Source organism: Rana temporaria, chromosome 6 (genome assembly GCF_905171775.1).
Source record: "Rana temporaria chromosome 6, aRanTem1.1, whole genome shotgun sequence".
NCBI lineage: Eukaryota > Metazoa > Chordata > Amphibia > Anura > Ranidae > Rana > Rana temporaria.
Window position 1 is genome coordinate 163142814 of NC_053494.1, and position 24461 is coordinate 163167274.

The following is a 24461-nucleotide window of genomic DNA, read 5'->3' on the forward strand; positions in this document are numbered from 1 at the left end:
TGGTCAAGTTTTAAAGATCCAGCTTTGTCATTCAATGAACACAGAGACAAGGATTTTATGGTGAGCAAGTACAAAAATCTTTTTTCTGTCACCAGGTTTTTCGGTATGATATCCAGGGAAGAAACCGATCAGCTGTTAAGTGTTGCAGAGGGGAGCTATCTCATTCGGGAAAGTCAGCGTCAGCCTGGCACTTACACGTTGGCATTAAGGTAAGACCTAACTAATCTTGTTTTTCTCAATACGTAATATTAATATTCAGTGCCAAATATACACATTCCATTTATTTACTTTTAAAAAGTCATTATTTTCTTGAACATGCAGAAGGTCAAGTATATGGGGGACAAAAATCTAAATATGGACAATAAAACTTGTGCCACCAGTGGTGAATATCCATAAATCGTACAATTAAATGGTAATACTTCAGCAGTATTTTATAAAAATGTCATCTAAATATTGCCAAATTGGCATGTCAATCAACTTTAAAATCACAATACAGGAGGCCAAGTTGCAAATATAATGACTTATATTATGATCTATATATTTCACAAGATACACTTCTTCATCAGGACCTTTTGGAGCCTCACAGTTGTTTTTGTTGGTGGTAGTTGTGTTGCTGTGAAGATAAACAAGAAAAAAATCATCTAAATTTACAAACTAGTATATATGGTAAGTGACGGTAAATAACCAAACATGTAAAGTAAACACTATTCATGGCAGTAAAAAAAGAAAATGGCAATGAATAAATCCACCACCTCCTATGAAGTAAGGCTAACCTGCCACTAGATGGCAAATAATGAGCCTCCACCAGCCTGTATCACTTGCAGATGCCACACACGCTAAATATGAACCCAAGAAAAGAAGACCATAAGTAATCTCCATTACTGTCTGTAACTAAACAGACATCTACTGTGTGTATCTATATGGTAGAAATAACATACTTACCACTGCAGTCAAGTTAAATGGGCTGGCTCACGAATAAAAAAAAATATAAATTGAATAAATTATACAAATATTAAGGCTATGTGTGCTGGAGGACTAAACTTGTTGATTACCTTAACACAGACACAAGGCATGGTAAGTCAGAAAAGATCAACTAAAGGAGATTACAGTAAATATTGGGGACTAGTGCTTTGCCCATGCAGGCTTTTTTGGGCACAGCTTCCGGGGCACATTTCCTTTCTAAGTCTTAGAATATTATGTTTTTACACATACTATCTGCAGACCTGAAAAACGGTTGTTATATTACAGATCTGAAATGTTATTTTTACTATTAATTGGACCCTCATTAAGAGCCGGTTCACACTGCAGCGACACGTCAGGCGGCTCAGCCGCCTGACGAGTCGCGTCCCATTCAATGCAATGAAACCGTTCTAATGGGAGCGACGCAAGTCGCTCCGACTTAGAAAAAGGTTCCTGTATGACTTCGGGGGCGGCTCGGGCGACCTGCATTGACTTCTATATAGATCTAACGATCTCAGATGGGTTCCTGCTCATGTGATCACCACCACGACTAATCGTGGTGATTACAGAAGTTTGTTTACAAATGCCATTTATCCAAGCTGCAAATGGCATTGTGTTTCTGTCTGTGCCCAGAAAAAGGCATACAGTGTTTTAAAAGTACCCCATTGTGTATTTTTTTCCCTTCACATTTTTGGCCACTCGTCAGCTTAAAATAAAATATGTGCAGGATATTTATTAAAAGTATACCAAGTAAACATTGGACAGGTCATTATGTCCATCCGCACCAAGACCCAAAACAAGGAGCATGCGATTGAAGCTCTGCGCAGAGCCAAGTTCAAGTTCCCTGGCCGTCAAAAGGTTCACATTTCCAAAAAGTGGGGATTCACAAAGTTCAATGCTGAAGACTTTGAAAACATGGTGGTTGAGAAGCGTCTTGTTCCTAATGGCTGTGGTGTCGAGTACATGTCCTCTGGATAAGTGGAGGGCACTGCATGCTGAATGAGCTCCCCACTTTTATCTGACCTATGTACTTTTGAGATCTTGTATCCATAAAATTTTCAAGTACAACGCCGATATACGTCTGCAGAAGGGCACGGCGGCACAAAGCAAAGTAACTGTACATTGCTTTGAATTTGCCGCTGTGCAACCGCGCACACACCAGCCGCATGCTCCGAGGCCATGCCTGCATGACCCGCGGACTCTATGTCCATGATCGTGTCACGGAGCTGCAGAACAGGGCATTTCCCTATTCTGCCAAGTAACAGGACAGTGATCTACTGCCCCCCGTCATCTGGAGCAGTGGTCACTGTCCACTTGTAGCCCAGCCCCCCCCACAGTTAGAATCACTCCCTAGGACACACTTAACCCCTTCATTGATATTTATATTTAGTAAAAAATATAGTGTGTGGTGTTTTTGTTTTTTATTTTTTTTACATTTGTCGGTTTTTTTTTTCTTCTTGTTTATGGCGCAAAAAATAAACGCAGAGGTGATCAAATACTACCAAAATAAAGCTCAATTTGTGGGGAAAAAAGGACTTCAATCTTTGTTTGGGTACAACATCGCAAGACCGTGCAATTGTCGGTTAAAGTGATGCAGTACCGAATCGCAAAAAGTGCTCTGTTCAGGAAGGGGGTAAATTCTTCCGGGGCTGAAGTGGTTAAACATGAAAGACTTTAGGAAGGCAATTTGTCAGATTAATAAATCCATAGTGAATGCTTTGTGTATTGCGTATTCTGATAGTACAGAAGTTGAGGCAGCATTTTTAAGCCTCGTTCACATAGGCGATTACTTGCATGTACCGTGTAGGGGCCGTGTTTTGCATAGCAGCTGTGTCTATGTAGCTGCGTTTCTCAATAGACATCAGTTATACCTCCAGCACGAGGATGCATGCAAACATCTGTGCATCCCCTGCCAGCAAAACAAGACCCTCCATAAGACATGCAACTAATCAACTGTGTGAACGAGGCCTAAAAATGTTGCCTATACTTCTGAGGATCAAAAGGTTACTAAAAGAAGTGTCTTAAAGTGATTTGTAAAGGCTCAAGGTTTTATTTACTGCATTAAGGTAAACAAATTGTGTGCAGCAGCCCCCCCGCTAGCCCCTCTTAAAACTTGCGTAAGATCCACGAGAGCCTCCGCTTTTCCGGGTCTCTCCCTCACCATTTGCTGAAACATTGGCTCCCACTACTGTCAGTCACAGACAGAAAGCCAGTGAGGAGAGCGCAGCGATGGGGCTGAGCCGTGCTGTGTGTGTGTAAATGGACACACACAGCAGCGGCTTGGAAGTGAGCGCACTCGGGTGCCCCATAGCAAGCTGCTTGCTATGGGGGCACTAGGCAAGAGGGGGGTGGCCAGGAGCACCAGTTGGAGACCCAAGAAGAGGAAAATCGGGGATGCGGTGTGCAAAACCACTGCACAGAACGCGTAAGAATGACATGTTTGCTATTTTTAAATAAAAACAAATCTGCCTTTAATATCACTTTAAGTTTCTAGAATGCAATGTGTGTAGTTATGGTAGCCATACAGATTGCTAGAAACTGTAGGCTTTCATGGTTGTGTGTTTGATTGAGATGCATGCAAAATTATTTTGCCATGCTTTTACTTGTATTTGTGATGTGTTGACCATCCATTCACATATTCTTTTATGGCAGAACAAAAATGGCACACCCTCTCACACTCACAGAGCACTAGTGTTCTACAGCACCCATTCCAAGAAGGGGGTGGGGGCTTATGAAAGATTTACCCTCAATGGGTGAATAAATGGGGGGTGCTGCAATTTTGTTGCTCTGTTGCTAAAGGGATACCAGCCCACGTGCCTGATGTGCTGGCCAGGTTAGTTATGGGGGAGAAGTGTTGACTTTTTTTTTTTTTTACAGTTAACCCTCCCTATGCTGCAACACCGTATAAACTGTGTTTCAGCAAAATAGAGAGCTATTGCGGGCAGATTCACTTGCAGGATTAATACTGTTCTTCTCACAGATGAGATTTCACCACTGTTTACCACAGGGGTCCTCAAACTTTTCAAACAGGGGGCTGGTTCACTGTCCCTCAGACCGTTAGAGGGCCAGACTATAAAAAAAAAAAAATATGAATAATTTCCTATGCACACTGCACATATGTTATTTTAAAGTGAAAAAACAAAATGGGAACAAATACAATATTTAAAATGAAGAACAAGCCATCATTGCAAGCCCACCCTCACCGTCATTTCAAGCCATCATTGCAAGCCCACCCTCACTGTCATGTTAGACCATCATTGCAAGCCCCCCTCACTGTCATGTAAGACCATCATTGCAAGCCCCCCCTCACCGTCATGTAAGACCATCATTGCAAGCCCCCCTCACCGTCATTTCAGACCATCATTGCAAGCCCCCCTCACCGTCATTTCAGACCATCATTGCAAGCCCCCCCCCCCTCACCGTCATTTCAGACCATCATTGCAAACTGCTGAAAGAAAGTGCCGATATACTGGCACCAGCTATCACGCAGCTTATTAACCAATCATTCAAGGAGGGCATGGTGCCCACCTTGCTTAAACAAGGTACAATAAAACCAATCCTAAAAAAACCCACCCTTGACCCCAAAGACCCAAACAACCGGAGGCCCATAACAGCTCTAAATGTCTTCTTCAAGGTAATGGAGAAAGCAGCTGCAACTACATTTTAGACACCCATAAATTACTCGACCTGTTTCAATCAGGCTTCCGTCCGGGCCACGGAACAGAAACGGCGCTGCTTAAAATATGGGATGACGCTTTAGAGGCCGCAGACGAAGGATAATCTTGTCTCCTGATACTGCTGGACCTAAGCGCGGCTTTCGACACGGTAGACCACAGACTACTACTGGCTAGGCTAGCTGAAGTAGCCGGAGTCGCTGAAGGTGTTTTACCCTGGTTCTCCTCCTTCTTGGAAAACCGATCACAAACAGTGAAACTGGGGTCTTTCACTTCTGAAAAACGAACGGTGTCATACGGAGTCCCTCAGGGATCTCCCTTATCGCCCGTATTGCTTAATATCTATCTTCGCCCTCTCTTTGAAATCATCAGTAACCAGAAGTTACTCTACCACTCCTATGCAGATGACGCACAACTGTATTTTCGCATCTGCAACAAAAAGGATCATTCTCTTGGACTAGAGAAATGCCTCTCTGATAGATAATTGGATAACATCCAGTTATCTTAAACTCAATGGTTCAAAAACAGAACTTCTTCTGTTTCACGCTAATCGGAAAAGTCACCCCGCATCAACGTGGACCCCCCCCGCCCATTCTGGGCAAAATCATCACCCCTAGCCCCAAAGTCAAAAGTCTCGGAGTCATTTTTGACACCTACATGACAATGGATGCACAAATAGGGTCAGTAGTCAGCGGATCCCACCATCTTCTGCGCCTACTACGCCGTCTCACCCCCTTTATCCCGAAAGAGGACATTGCAGTCGTGGTGGGAACTATTATCAATTCCAGACTTGACTACGCAAATTCCCTCTATCTAGGACTCCCCAAATACCAAATCACTCGTCTGCAAGTCGTTCAAAATACAGCCGCCCGATTAGTGACTGGAAAAAAACCATGGGAATCAATCTCACCTTCACTGAGATCCCTTCATTGGTTGCCAGTAAAAGACATAATCACTTTCAAGGCACTCTGCCTTGCGCATAAGTGTATTCAAGGAAACGCCCTCCAATATCTATGAGAAAAAATAAAAGCCCATAACCCCAATCGCATTCTGCGATCCACAAATCAAAACCTACTTCAAATACCCAAAACCATAGATACAAGTCCAAAGGAGATCGAAGATTTGCAGTCCAGGGACCTTGCCTGTGGAATGCACTACCAACTAACATCCGGCTGGAGTCAGACCACTTGGCCTTCAGAAGAAAGATTAAAACACATCTCTTCTGAGGTCAAGGGGTTTCCTTGCCCATGAAAATGGAAACAGCGCCCAGAGGCGATTCAGTTCGCATGTGTTGCGCTTTACAAGTTTCTCACTCACTCACCCTTACCGTCATTTCAGACCATCATTGCAAGCCCACCCTCACCGTCATTTCAGACCATCATTGCAAGCCCCCCCCCCCCTTACCACCATTTCAAATTCAAGCCCCCCCCTCACCATTGCAAGCCCCTCACGATCATTGCAACCCTCCCCCTTCATCATTTTAAGCTCCTCCTCACAATCATTAATTGCAAACCGATCATGATCATTGCAAGCCCCCCCCCACCTCACCATCATCATTATCCCCTCATTGCAAGCCCCCCCTTGCCATCATTGTAAGCCCCTCATTGCAAGCCCCCCCTCACAATCATTAATTGCCAGCCGATCAAGATCATTGCAAGCCCCCCCATCATCATTACATCATCATCAGCCCCTCATTGCAACCCCCCCTCACCATCATCAGCCCCTCATTGCAACCCCCCCTCACCATTGCAAGCCCCCCCCCTCCACCTTCATCATTACATCATCAGCCCCTCATTGCAAGCCCCCCCCCCCATCATCAGATCATCATTTCATCATCAGCCCCCCCCCCATTATCATTTCATCATCAGCCCCCCTCACCATCGCAAGGCCCCCCCCCCTCTTACCTCATCGTAAGCTCCTTACTGTGCCAAACTGCTGTCACAGTCCCGCTGTGTCACGGTCCCGCTGTGTCACGAAGCTCACAGTGTTGGTAACATTTCTGGCGCGCTATGATAAATGTCCCGCCCTCCTCCTCCTAGATCAGCTTGTGTGATAGACAGAACACTGGCTCTATCACACGAGCTAGTCTAGGAGAAGGAGGGCGGGACATTTATCATAGCGCGCCAGATCGCTGTGTTACAACCTGCCGTGTAACCGGCGTTGCTTGTCAGGGTAGCTTGGGCCGGTTAACGGGCCGTAGTTTGAGGACCCCTGGTTTATCATCAGCTGCATTTGCCTGGTGCACACTCTATAATCAACTGGCTGAAAGTGACTGTGAAATGCAGGGCAAACTGTCAGACCTCACTTGGATGGATGGATGAATATCAATAGAGGATTTACTGGACAATTTTCCCAGTGAGTCCTTTTATAAATGGCCCTTTCGTGCATTTTTGAAGAGGATCTGCAACATCAGAGACTATAATGCATGACTTAAATCCGTAGTAAAGTGATTTTTATTTTTGGACCTGAAAGGCAAAGGCATAATGTGCTACTTAACTGAATACGAAGCATTCCACTGATTCGCTGTCACCGCTGGAGGCCACTTCTATCTGGGTCCCCGGACTCAAGCTTTGTGACTGTCCGGAGCTGCAAAGACGTCACACCCATGCATGCATGGGGGAGCTGCCGTTTATGGCACAGGACTCTAAAGGTATGGCCCGGACGGCCGTTCCTTCAGAGCACATGCGCCGATATCCGCTGCATATGCAGTAAATATCTCCTAAACGGCACACGTTTAGGAGATATTTACAGTACCTATAGTTGAGCTTCATTGTAGCCTTACCTATAGGTACAAGTCAGAGATGAGAGTTTACTCTCACTTTTTGTTCAAAGATGTTGGGTTCCCCATGTACATGTACTAATTCCTAGGTGCGCTAGCTGCTATGTTGGACAGGCTCCCCCCACATACACACACACCCACACCACAGCTAGAAAACAGACAAATGTTTTGAAAGCGGATGTCTGTCTTTGGCATTTGCCGAAAGAAAGCCTGAAGGATGCAAAGGAAGGAGAGACGTGTCGGCATCGCCTCGTCTACATTCCTCATGCTGGTGCTTGCCTTGGGCAGGTGCTGGGAGTCGGAGACAGACAGCTCACTATCAAAGCAGCCGTCTCCTTGTGAGCTGCAGTGTCAGTGTCCATTCACCAAGGAGTAGCAGACATTGCAGCTAGGTTTATATGGCACCTAGGAAGGTGAGACAGAAGTACTATATGTACTTTGTCCTGTGATAAACTGAATATTGTATTAAAAAAAAGTGTCAAAGTCAGGATCCATCTGTACATATTCCTTTCAATTCGTGTCAGGCAATTTCTCTGCTTTGCCTATGAGTCTGTAAAGGTAAACGGCAAGTTTTATTTTCCTAGATTAAATAATAATAAATTATACAAAAAATTACAGCCTGGCCTTTTCCCAGTTGACACCAAGCATTTGCCACAGTCTTGCATTGTATGATTTTCTGTGTGTCCATTATCGCTCAGCCGGCTGACATTATATATAGAAATTGGATGTGGCTGGAGGTGATCCAGCCATTTTTAAATATGAACGCTTCTGGGTTTTTGCGAAGAATATAAGGATGTGTATAAATACGTAAGCACAGAGCAGATCGTTGGATGGAGGTGTATGGAAAAAGGTTGTGGTCTCCCTTTTCCTTTATACCCTGTTAGATGAAAATACTACATGATTAAACCTAGTCAGTCCCATATAACAAATCTTCAGAGTTTTTTGTTTTCCTTTCCCCAAAATTATTCGAATTTCTGAAGAAACTTGTGAATGCATATTGGTAGTAGGAGTATAAAGAAAACAATTAGTGTGCTGGAAAAGTAGGTGTTAGTGTTTCAGCCTTCTGTTCTTTTTCCCAGAAGATGCCGATTGTTGTAAGCCTCTCAAGTTGCCATGGTTTCTATCCCTTCACGTCCATGCTGGCAAGATTGGTTTGAAATGAGTTTCTTCAAAAGAATTTCTTTTCTTGTGGAGTTTTCACAGCCTTGACCCCACTTCCTTGCAAATTGCATAAGAATTTCTCTAGAAAAATGTTTCTCAGATGGGAGATTAGACTAAAAACGAGTGCCTTTGAAACCGGCTGTTTTTTGCGTAATACAAGTGTAGTTGGAAAATGTTAGATATATTGTCATACTGCTGCCAAAACATATTGCTGTACTCACCGGATCTCTAAAGGATAATTAACAGGCTTAATTGAATGAAACCTAGCACATACATTACTTGGCAGGACAAACTTGACATATGTTAAAAAATACTTTTTATGAAGAGGTTGTTACGTTCCATGAAAAATCGGAGTACTTCCACAGATATATGGAGTTGAACGCATCTATAAATCTCAACTTTAACAGTTGTGCTTGGCTACAAGTCTTCTGCCTCTCAAGCTTTTTGTATTAATCTCTGATGCCATTCATCACTTTAAAGTGGACCTTTCATTAAAATACGGGGTCGGCTTTTCTGACACCGACACCACCCCCCCCCCCCCCCATAAAGAAAAAAATAGCCCAAATTAAAGCTGACAGGGTAGGGGGGCTATCAGTAAAGTGGCCCCTTGTATTTAAATGCAAGGTATGCTTTAAAAACAATGGGGCAGATCCACAGAGATCTGCACAGGCGCAGCTTATGGGAGATACGCTACGCCGCTGTAACTTACTTTTTTAAACTTCGAATCCTCAAAGAATTTGCGCCGTAAGTTACGGCGGCGTAGTCTATCTCTCGCGGCGTAAGGGCGCCTAATTCAAAACGGCGAGTAGGGTGCGTGTTTCATTTAAATGAAGCGCGTCCCCGCGCCGAATGAACTGCGCATGCGCCATCCCTAAATTTCCCGCCGTGCATTGCGCTAAATGACGTCGCAAGGATGTCATTTTTTAACATAGACGTGAATTACGTCCATCCCGATTCACGGACGACTTGGGCAAAAAAAAAAAAATCAAAATAAACGCAGGAACGACGGCCATACTTAACATAGCAAGTCTATACGCCGCAAAACAGCAGCTTTAACTATAGGCCGGAAAAAGCCGACTAGAGATGACATAAGAGAATGCAACGGCCGCGCGTACGTGCGTGGATCGTTGGGAAATAGCTAATTTGCATACTCGACGCGGAAAACGACGAGAACTCCACCCAGCGGACGCCGAAGTATTGCATCTAAGATCCAAAGGCGTACCAAGCCATATGCCTGTCGGATCTAACCCAGATGCCGTCCTATCTTGGTTTGAGGATTCAAACTAAAGATACGACGTGGGAAATTTGAAAGTACGCCGGCGTATCGGTAGATACGCCAGCGTACTCTCTTTGTGGATCTACCCCAATGGGTATATACAGGTCCAAGCTCAATTTCTACAGGAAGCTTCAATGATTGCATTAATTTCTAATGCTTTTCCTACTGAAGGAAAGAACAAGGGGGTATGTTTAGTTTTAAAAATGAATTGGCTATCCAATACTTCTAATGTTGTCTTCAACTTTCAGGAGAGTCCCTACGTTAAGCAGGTAGATTTCTTTGTTGCCATCACTCCCATGAGTTTGAGATTTACAGTAGTATGTAATTTTCTCATATAAACTAATTTGGTGTACTTATCCATACACGCCCCTCATTCTTCTCATCGGTTTATGAACTTGTTTAGACGGAGACCAAATTCACTTCTTCGTGAGTTTTCAATTGGCTTTAGGTGTTTTTTTTTTCTGTGAGTTATTTGGCAAGACTAGTGGTACAGATAACACATTTGCAAGAGATGCAATTGTCTGTAGAGAGTACTGAGTATGTTGTGGTCATTATTAAAGTAGATCTAAACTCTAACTCAGGGGTCCTCAAACTTTTTAAACAGGGGGCCAGTTCACTGTCCCTCAGACCGTTAGAGGGCCGGACTATAAAAAAAAAACTATGAACAATTTCCTATGCACACTGCACATATGTTATTTTGAAGTGAAAAAACAACATGGGAACAAATACAATATTTAAAATGAAGAACAAGCCATCATTGCAAGCCCACCCTCACTGCCATGTCAGACCATCATTGCAAACCCCCCCTCACCATCATGGAAGACCATCATTGCAAGCCCCCCTCACCGTCATGTAAGACCATCATTGCAAGCCCACCCTTACCGTCATTTCAGACCATCATTGCAAGCCCCCCCCACCCCCCTCACCACCATTTCAAAATTCAAGCCCCCCCCTCACCATTGCAACCCTCCCCTTCATCATTATAAGCCCCTCCTCACAATCATTAATTGCAAACCGATCATGATCATTGCATTGCCCCCCATCTCACCATTACATCATCATTATCCCCTCATTGCAAGCCCCCCCTCGCCAACATCATTGTAAGCCCCTCATTGCAACCCCCCCCCCTACAATCATTAATTGCCAGCCGATCAAGATCATTGTAAGCCACCCCATCATTACATCATCATCAGCCCCTCATTGCAAGCCCCCCCCCCCCACCTTCATCATTACATCATCAGCCCCCCCCCCACCATCATCATCATCATCATCATCCGCTCCCCTCACCATCGCAAGCCCCCCCCCCCTCTCTCACCTCACCATCGTAAGCCCCTCACAGCCTTACTCCTTACTGTGCCAAACTGCTGTAACGGTCCCGCTGTGTCACGGTCCCGCTGTGTCACAAAGCTCACAGTGTTGGTAACATTTCTGGCGCGCTATGATAAATGTCCCGCCCTCCTCCTCCTAGATCAGCTTGTGTGATAGACAGAACACTGGCTCTATCACACAAGCTAGTCTAGGAGGAGGAGGGCGGGACATTTATCATAGCGCGCCAGATCGCTGTGTTACAACCTGCTGTGTAACCGGCGTTGCTTGTCAGGGTGGCTTGGGCCAGTTAAAAGTCCTCTGCGGGCCGCATGTGGCCCGCGGACCATAGTTTGAGGACCCCTGCTCTAACTGAATAACATTTTAGTTGATGCACAGTGTTTCACAAACAATTACTGTGTTTTTGATACTTTCAGAATATTTTGTAGCTTTACTGTATTTCATCCTATTGTGTGTATCTCTGTGCTGTTGGCCTGTTCCATTCGTTTTGCACCATTTCTGCCTGCATGCACTTGCTGTGTTGTACGGACTTCTAGATGGTGACAATGGTGGACCAGGTCTGCACTATGTGCATTGCCATGACTGCCTATAGATTCCACTGGAATTACAAATGACAGGGTGACAGTGCAGGAGGGCAATTGGAGACAGAAGGTTGTCACCCATATCCTGCTGTGTTTGCACAAGGAGGAAGAAATGCTGTAAAGTAAGAATGTTTTCTAAAATATGTATTTTAATTGTTCATTTAAGTTATCAATTTACTAAATGCAAATAAAATCAATATTTGGTGTGACCGCCCTTTTTGTCTTCAAAACTGAATCAATTCTTCTAGGTACACTTGCACACAGTTTTTCAAGTTGTTGTTGTTTCAAACATCTTGGAGAACTAAACACAGATCTTCTGTGGATGTAGGCTGCTTCAAATCCTTCTGTCTCTTAATGTAATGTCAGACACACTCTATGTTGAGATCAGGGCTATGTGGGGGGCCAAACCATCACTTCCAGGACTCCTTGTTCTTTACACTAAAGATGGTTCTTAATGATATTCACTGTATGTTTGGGGTAATTTCCCTGCTGCTGCAAAATAAATTTGGCCCCAATTGAAGGCTTTCTGATGGTATGACATGATGGGTAAGTATCTGCCAGTACTTCTCAGCATTGAGGACACTATTAATCGGGCAGTGTTGAAGACCATAGACTCAGCAGTCGGCCAAGGAAACTTAATGCTGAAGATGAAAGACTCATCTTTCTTTCTTCCATTCAACAATGGCAGAAGGTGCTCTGGACTCCAAATAAAAGAATAGGCTATTGCGCTGACTGGAACCCAACTGTCATTAAATGGGGCACATGAGAGAGCCAGGAGAGTGGTAGGATACACCAGGTAAAATGGATGCAGATCCTATCAAGTTAGGTTTTGAGATCCTAATGCACTTATAAAAAAACAAACACAAGAGGGCGTAATCTTGGTGTAACAATTTATTTAAAAAGCATAAAATACAATAAAAATGCACTCACTAGATTAAAGTAGATTAAGGCTTTTCATGGACCCATATAGACCGTCATAGGATCACCATAAGGCTGCAGAGCTCAGCGGGCATGTGGCTGGTTGAAGCAGGGTTCTTGATGGAAGTGCAGCTGTCGGGCTTCAGGCTGGAACATGAGCATCAGCAGCCTCCAGAAATGGCAAGATGGCTGCGGCTCCAATGGCTTCCTCTGGTTTGATAAAGGGGCGCTCCTGTCTGCCCTCAAACATGAAGCCACATTCCCTCCACTTTCTGTCATCACCCAGCCAAGAGAAGTGCTGTTTGGAGCCACAGCCATCTTGCCATTTCTGGAAGCTGCTGATGCTTATGTTCCAGCCTGAAGCCTGACAGGCGCCCTTTTGAGTTTGTTTCTTCTAGGTGCTCTGGACTGATGAGTTAAAATGTGAATTATTTGCCTGTAGCAGAAGGCAGTTTGTTTGCAAAGGGCTGGAGAGCGGTGCAATAATGTGTCTGCTGGCAACAGTAAAGCATAATAAAGTTTGGGGCTGCATTTCTGCAAATAGAGTTGGAGATTTGGTCAGGAGCAATCGTGTCCTCAATGCTGAGAAATACAGGCAGATATCTATCCACTATGCCATACCATCAATGAGGCATGTGAATGGCCCCGACTTTATTCTGCAGCAGTACGACCCCAAACATACAGCCAATGTCATTAAGAACTATCTTTAGCATAAAGAACAACAAGGAGTCCTAGAAGTAATGGTTTGGCCCCCACAGAGCCCTGATCTCAGTAAACATAATAAAGTCTGTCTAAGATTACATGAGGAGACAGAAGGATTTGAGGTAGCCTATATCCACAGAAGATCAGTGTTTAGTTCTTAAAGATGTTTGGAACAGCCCAACTTCAAAAACTGTGTGCAAGTGTACCTGCAAAAATGTATGCTGTTTTGAAGGCAAAGAGTGAATCAAATATTGATTCCATTTGGATTCCACTTCTGTTTGTTTATTTTTCACTTTAGTTGATCAAAATAAACTATATTAAAATAAACTATACGCGCATTTTATACGTCGACAGAATGGCACTCCTGGGCAAAGGGACATAAATATACGTCCCCTTTAAGGAAGCAGCATTGTGAACGCTTGAGCCTGCCCGCGGTCCCGCGTACTCTATTGCTGCGGGGATACACACGATCGTCTTACGGTGAGGAAGAATGGGGAGATGCTGATGTAAACAAGCATCTCCCCACTCTGCTTAGTGACAATGACGGTGATCGCCGCTTCCTGTAATCAGAAGCAGTGATCACTCTTGTCACACACAGCCCATACCCACTACAGTAAGAATCACTCACTAGGGCCCACTTAACCCCTACAGCGCTACCTAGTTGTTAACCCCTTCACTGCTAGTGTAATTTTCACAGTAATATGTGCATTTTTATAGCACCGATCGCTGTAAAAATTACAATTGTCCCAAAAAGTTGTCAAGTGTCCGATGTTTCCGCCATAATGTCGCAGTCACGATAAAAATTGCCGATCGCCACCAGTACTAGTAAAAAAAAAAACATTATTAATAAAAATGCCATAAAACTATCCCCTATTTTGTATAACTTTTGTTCAAACTGATCAATAAACGCTTATTGCAATAATTTTTGGTAAAAGAAATGTAGACGAATATGTATCTGCCTAAACTGAGGAAAAAATGTTTTTTTATATATTTTTGGGGGGATGTTTTATTATAGCAAAAAGTAGGGTTGTCCCGATACCACTTTTTTACGACCGAGTACAAGTACCGATACTTTTTTTCAAGTAGTCGCCGATACCGAATACCGATACTTTTTTTAAATGTGTCCCCAAATGCAGCCATGTCCCCCCACATATGCAGCCATGTCCCCCACATATTCAGCCATGTCCCTCACATATGCAGCCATGTCCCTCTAGCCATGTCCCTTACATATGCAGCCATGTCCCTCTAGCCATGTCCCTCACATATGCAGCCATGTCCCTCTAGCCATGTCCCTCACATATGCAGCCATGTCCCTCCAGCCATTTCCCCCATACCTTTGCCGCCGAAAGCCGCCGCCGCATGGAGAAAATCACAGCATTCATTTGAATGTATAGACACTCCACCTTGCTCAGGATTGGACAGATCACGATCACCCATCCAATCCCGAGCAAGGGGGAGTGTCTATACGCACGGGAACACTACAGCTATTCAAATGAAAGCTGTGATGTTCCCGCATGCCGTTTAACCCATGCGGCGGCTTTCGATGCGGCGGCTTTCCATGCAGCGGCGGGGGGGGGAGTATTCTATTTAGGTATCGGGGGTATTTGCGCGAGTACAAGTACTCCCGCAAATTCTCTGTATCGGTACCGATACCGATACTGGTATCGGTATCGGGACAACCCTAGCAAAAAGAGGTGATCAAATGCCACCAAAAGAAAGCTCTTTTTGTGTGGAATAAAGGATGCCAATTTTTGTTTGGGAGCCACGTCGACCGACCGTGCAATTGTCAGTTAAAGCGACGCAGTGCTGAATCGCAAAAAGTGGCCTAGTCTTTGACCAGCAAAATGGTCCAGGGGTTAAGTGGTTAACACACCTACATCTGAAGGCTTTCTTAATTTACAGCATTTTTCCACACCTGCCTAAAACTTTTGCATAGTACTGTACATTAGTATGTTTAAGCAGTTGTAAACTCTATAAACAGATAATGTTTAGCGCCAATATTAAAGTGCAAATAGTCTGAATAATAGTAAAAGCGCAAAGTACTAAAATAGGTTTCACAGTAATTCTGAAAGGCAAACCATGAAATCAACCATCCATAGCCACATCAGGTCTTGGTGAATTCGACACTCACCAGAAGCAATTGCTGTCATTACAACAGCATTCACGCCCGTGACACATGAGAAATCCCTCTGGAAGCTGTACAGCAACCCACATTCAGTGGCGCCTCTCGGATGTACTCCAGCTTTCACATGAGCATCCTCTGTTCTTTCATGTAAACTGATATTTTTATTTTACTATTTTAGATCATTTTATACATCGGTTTTCAGTTCATATCAGTATCCATCTGTTTTTCATGTGTGCGTGTTGGTGTTTTTTTATTTTCTCTGAAGAAAATAGTCATAGGTGAACAACATTATAACCAAAACATGTTTCTTGCCTGAACCAGAAGTGAAAAGACATAAACGGGTGACCTCCGTTTTGCATCCATTTATGTCTACCAAAATGGAAAAAGATCCAACCCCTTCCTGTGTGTGTGTGTGTGTGTGTATATATATATATAATATATATATATATATTTTTTTTTTTGCGTACAAAAAAGTCTTGTGTGTAGGTGAGGTGTAAATTTAAGTCCATCTATTTTACTCCCACCTGCCCGTAGACTGGATTCATTTGAAAAACTTGACAGACAGATCCAGACGGAGTTCCTGCGTGAAAGGCCCTTAGGCAGGTCAAATCTTTTATTTTAGATTTTGTGTGAGTATTTTATTTTAAGCATTCAAATTATTTGGTTCAGAAGTTGAGGCCCCCAAAAACACAGATCCCAATTTGCCATTAGTATTAATAAAATACCATTGTGATGGTAGACATCTGAGTGAGTGATGCTGGACAACTAGGATAGCAGAAGGGGCCCTTGAATTAAAATCCATTTTACATATGGTCTTGTATATTTCTGTATATGGTCGGCTTAGAATTTGCATTTTTGTATAAAGCAGCCCCTTTTCTTTTTTTTTTCTTTTTTTTTTTTATATCCCAATCTGTTGCGTGATGCAGCATCATGTAAATGGAAGAAAAAACTGCAATGCCTAAATCATCACTTAAGGCTGCTGTCCTATGCATAGATTATGTGAAAATCTCCTGAGTTTCAGCAAGCTTACCATAGAGCTTCCTTTGTAAAAAACCAAAGAGTTAGTACTTGGATTTCAGCCAGAAATAAAGAATACTTACCCTTGTGCCATTCTGTCCCATTTAGTTGAGACTCTGGCAGCAGATGCAATTCAGTGTAATTGTTGGCACAAGAGCCAAATGCTCCCTGAATAGCCTCTTCCTAGTAAATGACAAGGCTGTGGAGGTTTTGCACTGCATCAAATCACTGTATTGATTAAGTGCAATAGAAGAGACTATTGTAAGTGTGTATAACATCTTCTAGGCAGGCGGTTGAAAGAAGATGCAGTTCTGGCAGTGAAAATAGAAAAAAAAAAACTCTTAACCAAACTGCTGGATACATCACTTTTTCCACATCTGTGATGAACTGACTTGTATAAAGTGTCTGCAGTTGTTTCAATCCAGACGTTTTTAGAAAATGATCTTCAAGGTTTTCATAGTTTTTTGTTCTCTTTTTTTGATTTTGAAGCAGATTTGGAAATCAGACCAGAAACTTCAGACTTTACTATGATGGAAAACATTTTGTTGGCGAAAAGAGGTTTGAGTCCATCCATGACCTGGTGACCGATGGCCTGATCACCCTGTATATCGAGACCAAGGCAGCAGAGTACATTGCCAAGATGACCATAAACCCGATTTATGAACATATAGGTTATACCACCTTAAACCGAGAGCCAGCGCACAAGAAGCAAATGCCAGCTGTGAAAGAGCCACATGATGAGAGGGACTCATCGGGGGAAGATGTCGCTGCGGAGAAAAGGGTGAGCAGTGGCATTAATTCTTCCACTTTATTGTCTTGTTTTAATGGGGGGAAACAAAGTAAATATATAGGGAATAAATATGTTATTGGTGTGTTAAGTATCTGTGAAAAGTTAAAGATAACCAATTACAATTAGGGATATGCAAGAATGGATATTCAGTCTTTTATTGTTATGTACGTTTTTAAGCATATGAATAGAAGGTTCATATATGCGCTATTTGCTTACATTTTTCTTAGCTTAGGAGGGGTCAGGGATTACTTAGGCCGCGTACACACGATCGGTCCATCCCATGAGAACGGTCTAATAGACCGTTTTCATCGGTTAACTGATGAAGCTGACTGATGATCAGTCGTGCCTACACACCATCAGTTAAAAAAACGATTGTGTCAGAACGCGGTGACGTAAAACACGACATGCTGAAAAAAACCCGAAGTTCAATGCTTCCAAGCATGCGTCGACTTGATTCTGAGCATGCGTGGATTTTTAACCGATGGTTGTGCCTTCTAACGATCGGTTTTGACCTATCGGTTAGGAATCCATCGTTACATTTAAAACAAGATGGCTTTTTTTTTAACCGATGGATAAATAACCAATGGCGCCCACACGCGATCGGTTTGGACCGATGAAAACGGTCCATCAGACCGTTCTCATCGGTTTAGCCGATCGTGTGTACGCGGCCTTAGTCTGGTTGTTTCACTATAAACTTCTTGAGACAGAGTATGTTGGGCCATAACTGTCAGACTGTAATTGATCTTCAACTCTCTCATTGGAGAGTACAGCTGGGTACACACGATCCGAATATCGGCCGTTTCAGCAGGAACCGGGGTGTTAGTGGGAATCGCCCTATCAGAACACAGACACCAAGGCTCAGTAGGGGGGATCGCCACACTAACTTTACTTAAGTATGGCAACCTCCTGTGTGTGTGTGTGTGTGTGTGTGTGTGTGTGTGTTTTTTTTTTTTTTTCATTTTGGGTTTGAACAAAAATAAAAACTTAACATGTGTAACCCAGCTTAAGACCCAAAGTTATGATTAATTATTGTATAAGTCCAAGCCACCTTGGTAGTCCAAGCCACCCAAAGCTTATATTCCAGTTGATGGCGGATAGTAGTGGGTAGAGCCTTTATTTTTTTTTATTTTTTTTTTTTGTGTGGTCTGTGGTGCTTAAACTTTTAATTCAATAATCCGGTTTTGAGATCAGCAACTGCCTGAGGGCACTGTTCATTTTTATTTAATTTGCAATTAAACAAAGAAAACTGCTTTTATATGTGCCTTTTTAAAGAGGAACTAAACCGTATCTGAGCACCAAAACGGCAATTTAATTCAATTTTATTATTCAAAGCAAACTTATCCATCCACTTATGTCTCCATGCTTAGTTTTGCTGATAAATCACTTTGGAACACACTCCCTAGCATTTCTGGCCTTGGCCATCTTGCGTAAGGGCAGACGATTCCTGTACTTCCTGAAATCCTTCTGCCCCTAGCTCAGGCATGCAGGCAGTAGGGTGTGCTTGGCTGAGAAGACCCATCCTCCCCTCCTAAAGGCTCCTGGCATGTATGACATCATGAAAAAACAGGACAAGTAACTAATGAAAGTTAACGGAAAAGTATTTAAATATGATATATCCATTTACTGATGAGTAGCATAAGGGTTAAAATAGTCAGTGTTGATTGAGAGAGTGAAGTGATGCTTGATACAGTACCAATGAAATACCGTATTTTTCGCTCCATAAGACGCACCTGACCATAAGATGCACCTAGGTTTTGGAGGACAAAAACAAGAAAAAAAAATATTATGAATCAAATTGTGTACTAAAATAGTTTTACTAATACTACTATAGGTGGGTGGTGGACACACAGCAAACCGGTATAGCGGTATCACCCCCATAGCGACACCCCCCCATGTTTTGGCACTCGGGGCGCTCCCCCTTGGTATGCCCCTGCCAGGATGCGCCTCACATCCTGTCCTTGCTCCTCCACAGAGAAGCCGAGCGCCGGTATTCTGACACGGCGACAGCAAGGCTGGTCAGTATTCGCTCCATAAGATGCACAGACATTTTCCCCCCATTTTATGTCTTATCGAGCAGAAAATAAGGTGACTCGCACACCATAAAGAAGTTAAATACTTTTTGAGATGGCAGATAACAGAAAATAGCAGTCTCCGGCCTCCTCCATTTCTTATCAGAGGGACCAAGCCTGCAGACTGCCTCTGGCTACTGAGTTTCAATGCCCATAATTGCTGCTGTCCCATTGTAAATCCCCTCTGACCTGGCAGGGTGTGATTTGGTTACCTGCTATGAGAATTGGTGACAACTGCTTCCTCTCAGTTCTCTCATATTTGGGAGGCAGTCCAGAAGCTTAATAAATATCTGAGCTGTTTGGTCAGTGCAGCTACTGCTAATTTGTTGCTCTGTAAATTATTTTCCTGGTTTTAGTGCAATACAAGACAATAACTCAATATGAGAATTGTCTAATAACCTAACAATACACACACACACACACACACACACACACACACAGTAAAATAAGTTTTAACATATCACAATTTTTCTAGGCAAATATATTTCTAAAGGTGCTATTGACATGAAGTCTTCACCACATGTCGGTAAAACAACCCATACATACAAAGAAACCAAAACAAATAATTTCAGAAATGTATGTGTGATAAATTGAACACGCTAACTGAAATTGTACTTGGTAAAAAATCCTTTGTTAGTTATGACCACTTCAAGACGCCTCCTGTATGGAGAAACTAGTCGCATTGATTGCTCAGGTGTCATTTTGGCGCTATCTTCCACACACAGTTTTCAAATCTTGAGGGTTCCGTGGGCCTCTTCTATGAACTCGGCTCTTTTAGTTGTTTCCATAGATTTTCTAATTGATTCAAGTCAGGTGATTGGCTGGGCCATTCTAGCAGTTTTATTTTCCTTCTTTGAAACCAATTGAGAGATTCCTTGGCTTTGTGTTTGGGATCCTTGTCTTGCTGAAATGTCCACCCTTGTTTCATCTCCATCGTCCTGGTAGATGGCAGCAGATTTTTATCAAGAATGTCTTGGTACATTTTTTCCATTCAAACTTCCTTTAACGACATAAAGCTGAAAAACGGCCCCACACCATGATGTTCCCACCCCCAAACTTCACTGTTGGTATGGGGGTGTTTTTGGAGTAATGTGCCATTTGACCTCCAAACATGGTGAGTATTATGGCATCCGAAGAGTTCAATTTTGGTCTCATCTGACCAGGCTATATTCTCCCAGTATTTCACAGGCTTGTCTAAATGTTGTTTAGCAAGCTTAAACATGCGTTTTTCTTCAGCAACTGAGTCTTGCATAGTGAGCGTTCATACAGGCCATGGCGGTTGAGTGCATTATTTATTGTTTTCTTTGAAACAATTGTACCTGCTAATTCAAGGTCTTTCTGAAGAGATCCACAATTGTTCCTCGGCTTTTGGACAACTCTTCTGATAATTATTTTAACTCCTATGTCAGAAATCTTGTAAGGAACACCTGGTTGTGGCCGGTTTATGGTGAAATTATGTTCTTTCCGCTTCCGGATTATGGCTCCAGCAGTGCTCATTGGAACATTCAGAAGTTTTTTCGTAATCAATTACCTCATATGTTTTGCAATAATAAGATTGCAAAGGTCTTGAGAGAGCTCTTTGCTTTTACCCATCATTAGGTAATGACACCTTGGTAATGAGGCACCTTTTTTATAGGCCATCAGTTGAGACTGAACCAGCTGATACAATTTTCACTGACAAAGGGCAGGATTGCTTTCAAATTGCTGATAGGTTTCAGCTGTTGTCTTTGCTTTCCATGTCTTTCTGCACCTCCCTGTCTTTGTGAGTTCATTATTTTTCCCTGTCAGTCCCTTTATTACACATAACTTAATTTCTGAACTTATTTGTAGGGATGCACCGAAATTTCGGACGACAAAACATATCGGCCGAAAATTGCCTTTTCTGCAATTTGTCGAAAGAGAAAAAAGGCAGATAATGGAGATGAAAATGGGGTGGGTGTCGTATAGCGCAGAAGAGAGAGGCTGCCTGGTTGATTAGAGCGCCAGGAACATAACGGCTTTAATTTCAATAGCTGTGTGTTCCCCGCCACCCAATCCTAGGACGGGTGATCTAGGACGGGTGATCTGTCTATCAAAGTTCCCTGGACAAGGGGAAGGGGCTGTATGTGTCGGCACACGGGGGGGGGGGGGGGGGGAGGGGGGACACACACAAAGCTATTGAAATGAAAGCCACTATGTTCCCGGCGCTCTAATCAACCAGGCAGCGGCGGCTCTCTTCCATCTTTTTCCGGGCACAGGTGAGGCTGCATCTGACGGGCACAGGTGAGGCTGCATCTGACGGGCACAGGTGGGGCTGCATCTGACGGGCACAGGTGAGGCTGCATTGATCTCTTGTATCATGTCTACAGTCTCTGACCATCTCTCCTGTACCATGTCCCCAGTCACTGACCATCTCCTGTATAAAAATATAAAAAAAAAAATTGGTATTGGTTTCTGTTTTCAGCCTAGTGTATTTTTCAATTTCGGTATCCGTTTCGGCACCAAAAAACCTGTTTGGTGTTATTTTATTTTGGTTTCTTTGTATGTATGGATTGCATGGGTTGTTACCGACACCTGTTGAACGTTTCATGTCAATAGCACCTTTAGAAATATATATTTACCTAGAAAAATGGTGATGTAGTCAATACTACTATTACCCGCTGTGTGTGTGTGTGTGTAATAAATATATAATCTATCTTTAAATATAAAAAGTTCTTAACCTTTCCAAAATATTCCCACCCCTTAGTTTTCAGTGGTATTGCTTTTCTGTTTTATTTATAAAACCTCCTTTTTTTGACAACCTCATGTATTATACAGATTCTTCACTGGTCTAAATGGTGTGTGTGTGTGTGTGTGTGTGTGTGTGTTTTGTTTGTTTTTTGTTTTTTTTTAATAAGTTGGAGCACTTCATTAGTTTGACCCATTTGTATTCTCAAGCTTCTCTCTATGAAGTCAGCACATCAAAGGTTCAAAACGTTCTTAAAGTATTTTGGAAAATAAAGTTGACATCTAGGTCTTTCCCTGCCTCTTCTGTCTGCATATTTCCTGAACTGACTGCAAAGTTTACCCATTTATAAATTATTCTGTTCATTACGGTCTGAGATGTGAAGTCTTTACACCTCACTAGTTCTTGCCTGTCAGAACCTGGCAGCTCCTGAAATAAAATGTATACTTTTTTATTTTTTTTCATCAGAACTTCTAGTGTGACTTAATTGGGTTGTTGACTCTGTGCTTATGACAGTTTGTGGGGTGTGTTTTTTTTTTTTGTTTTTTTGGATTTTACATATAGGGAAATACTATCCTCCCATAGATGTAAAACTGATGCAAGCTTAGGTAACAAGGACCCACGCTACCTTACTCCTGGCCTTCTTTTAGCCCAGTGGTCTCAAACTGGCGGACCTCCAGCTGTTGCAAAACTACAAGTCCCATGAGGCTTTGCAAGGCTGACAGTTACAAGCATAACGAAACTTGTAGTTCCGCAACAGCTGGAGGGCCACCAATTTGAGACCCCTGTTAGCCTGTCTACTCCCACCGAAACCAGCAGAGGAGTAACTTTATTTGAATGGCCTCAAGTTCAGAACTGAACATTCCAGGCAAAAAGCTAAATACATTGAACTTGCATACACGTGACATGTCTTACCTGCCAAAGGATCTCCTAAATCCAAGGCCTGCTTTACCTTTACAACCCCTTTTAAAGGGGTTGTAAAAAAAAAAAAAAAATCCTAAATAGCTTCCTTTACCTTAGTGCAATCCTCCTTCACTTACCTCATCCCTCCATTTTGCCTTTAAAGCGGAGGTTCACCCAAATAACATCTATATCAGACTAAATTCTTTATACTTCTAACATGTACAATTGGCGTTTCCAAGCTGAGCCGCAATGTAGTCTGATATATAGATGTTATTTGGGTGAACCTCCGCTTTAAGGAAGGCTTCTATGAAGACCGTGACAATATGCAAATGTTATTCGCTCAGCACAGGGTAGGGTATATTTCTCTATAGACAACACCAATATACTGTATTTGCTTTATTGTGAGGCTACCAGCTCCTAGGAAGATAAATACTTGGCCTGATCTTGCATAAACCAGAGTAGTAAAAGGACCTTGAAGACAGAAGTTAGTTTTTTTTTTTTTAACCTTAATGCACTCTATGCATTAAGGTAAACAGCGATGTGCATGAGAGCAAAGTGTTTCTCTCTCTTTCTCCCCCCCCCCCCCCCACTAATTTTTTATTTTTTTGGCCTGCTTTGGAAACCGCTGCTTGCCATAATTTAACATATGATCTACTAGAACACTTAGATCATTCTCCACTATGGATTCCCCCAGTTGTACCCCCCCACAGTATGTATGATGCATGCATATTCCTAGCCCCAAAATGCATAACTTTTACATTTGATTAGTTGTGATAGTCCAGAGATTAATGCTGCTGAGAGACCACAAGTATTAAATGGACGAGCGGAGCGGACAAGCTGTAATCTCTGGGCTGCCTTCATTTAAACAACCACGGCTTATAATGTAATCGGCTAGGAGACTTCCTGTTTACTTCCTAGTTGATAATGAAACATCTTGTTCTTGGTCTGGTAGGAAGTCATAGATATGTGCCCTGCACTGGAAAAGAACAGACACATTTCATAATGCTCTTTTATTAAGACATGGAAACGTTTTGGGTTTTGTGGTGTTCTAATGAATCCACTTTCAGTCAAACTTTATTGTCCCAACTCCGTTTTAATTTAAAATCGGATGTCTGCACATGGCTTTTATGAGGACATGAAAGAACACATTCCCAATAGAATGATTTCACATATTAATGATTTGCCAGAAAAATAAACATGTTGCTGGGGTCTGAAGTAGGTTTGAGCTCTCAAAATGGAATAGGATTCCACCCAAAGTTGGCCTTGGTTTGGGGTGGAATGAATATTTAGTTGCAAGTGCTTCTAGGGGCAAGAATTAAAATGCTTCACTTTTCTATTAAAGGGGTTGTAAAGGTAAAAAAAATTTTCCCCTAAATAGCTTCCTTTACCTTAGTGCAGTCCTCCTTCACTTGCCTCATCCTTCCATTTTGCTTTTGAATGTCCTTATTTCTTCTGAGAAATCCTCACTTCCTGTTC

The 24461-nt window shown here is 42.7% G+C and overlaps 1 protein-coding gene across 3 annotated transcripts in view; it reads left to right on the plus strand.

The window, feature by feature from the left end:
* Window positions 1–24461, plus strand: part of CHN1 (chimerin 1) — a 140781-nt gene that overhangs the window by 44187 nt on the left and 72133 nt on the right. For 2 of the 3 annotated variants that reach the window (XM_040357707.1, XM_040357709.1), the window contains 2 exons: window positions 96–209; window positions 17009–17300. In XM_040357707.1, coding sequence (XP_040213641.1) covers window positions 96–209; window positions 17009–17300 — 406 coding nt within the window. The remainder of the gene's footprint in view (window positions 1–95; window positions 210–17008; window positions 17301–24461) is intronic. The other variant, XM_040357708.1, reaches the window with a different exon arrangement.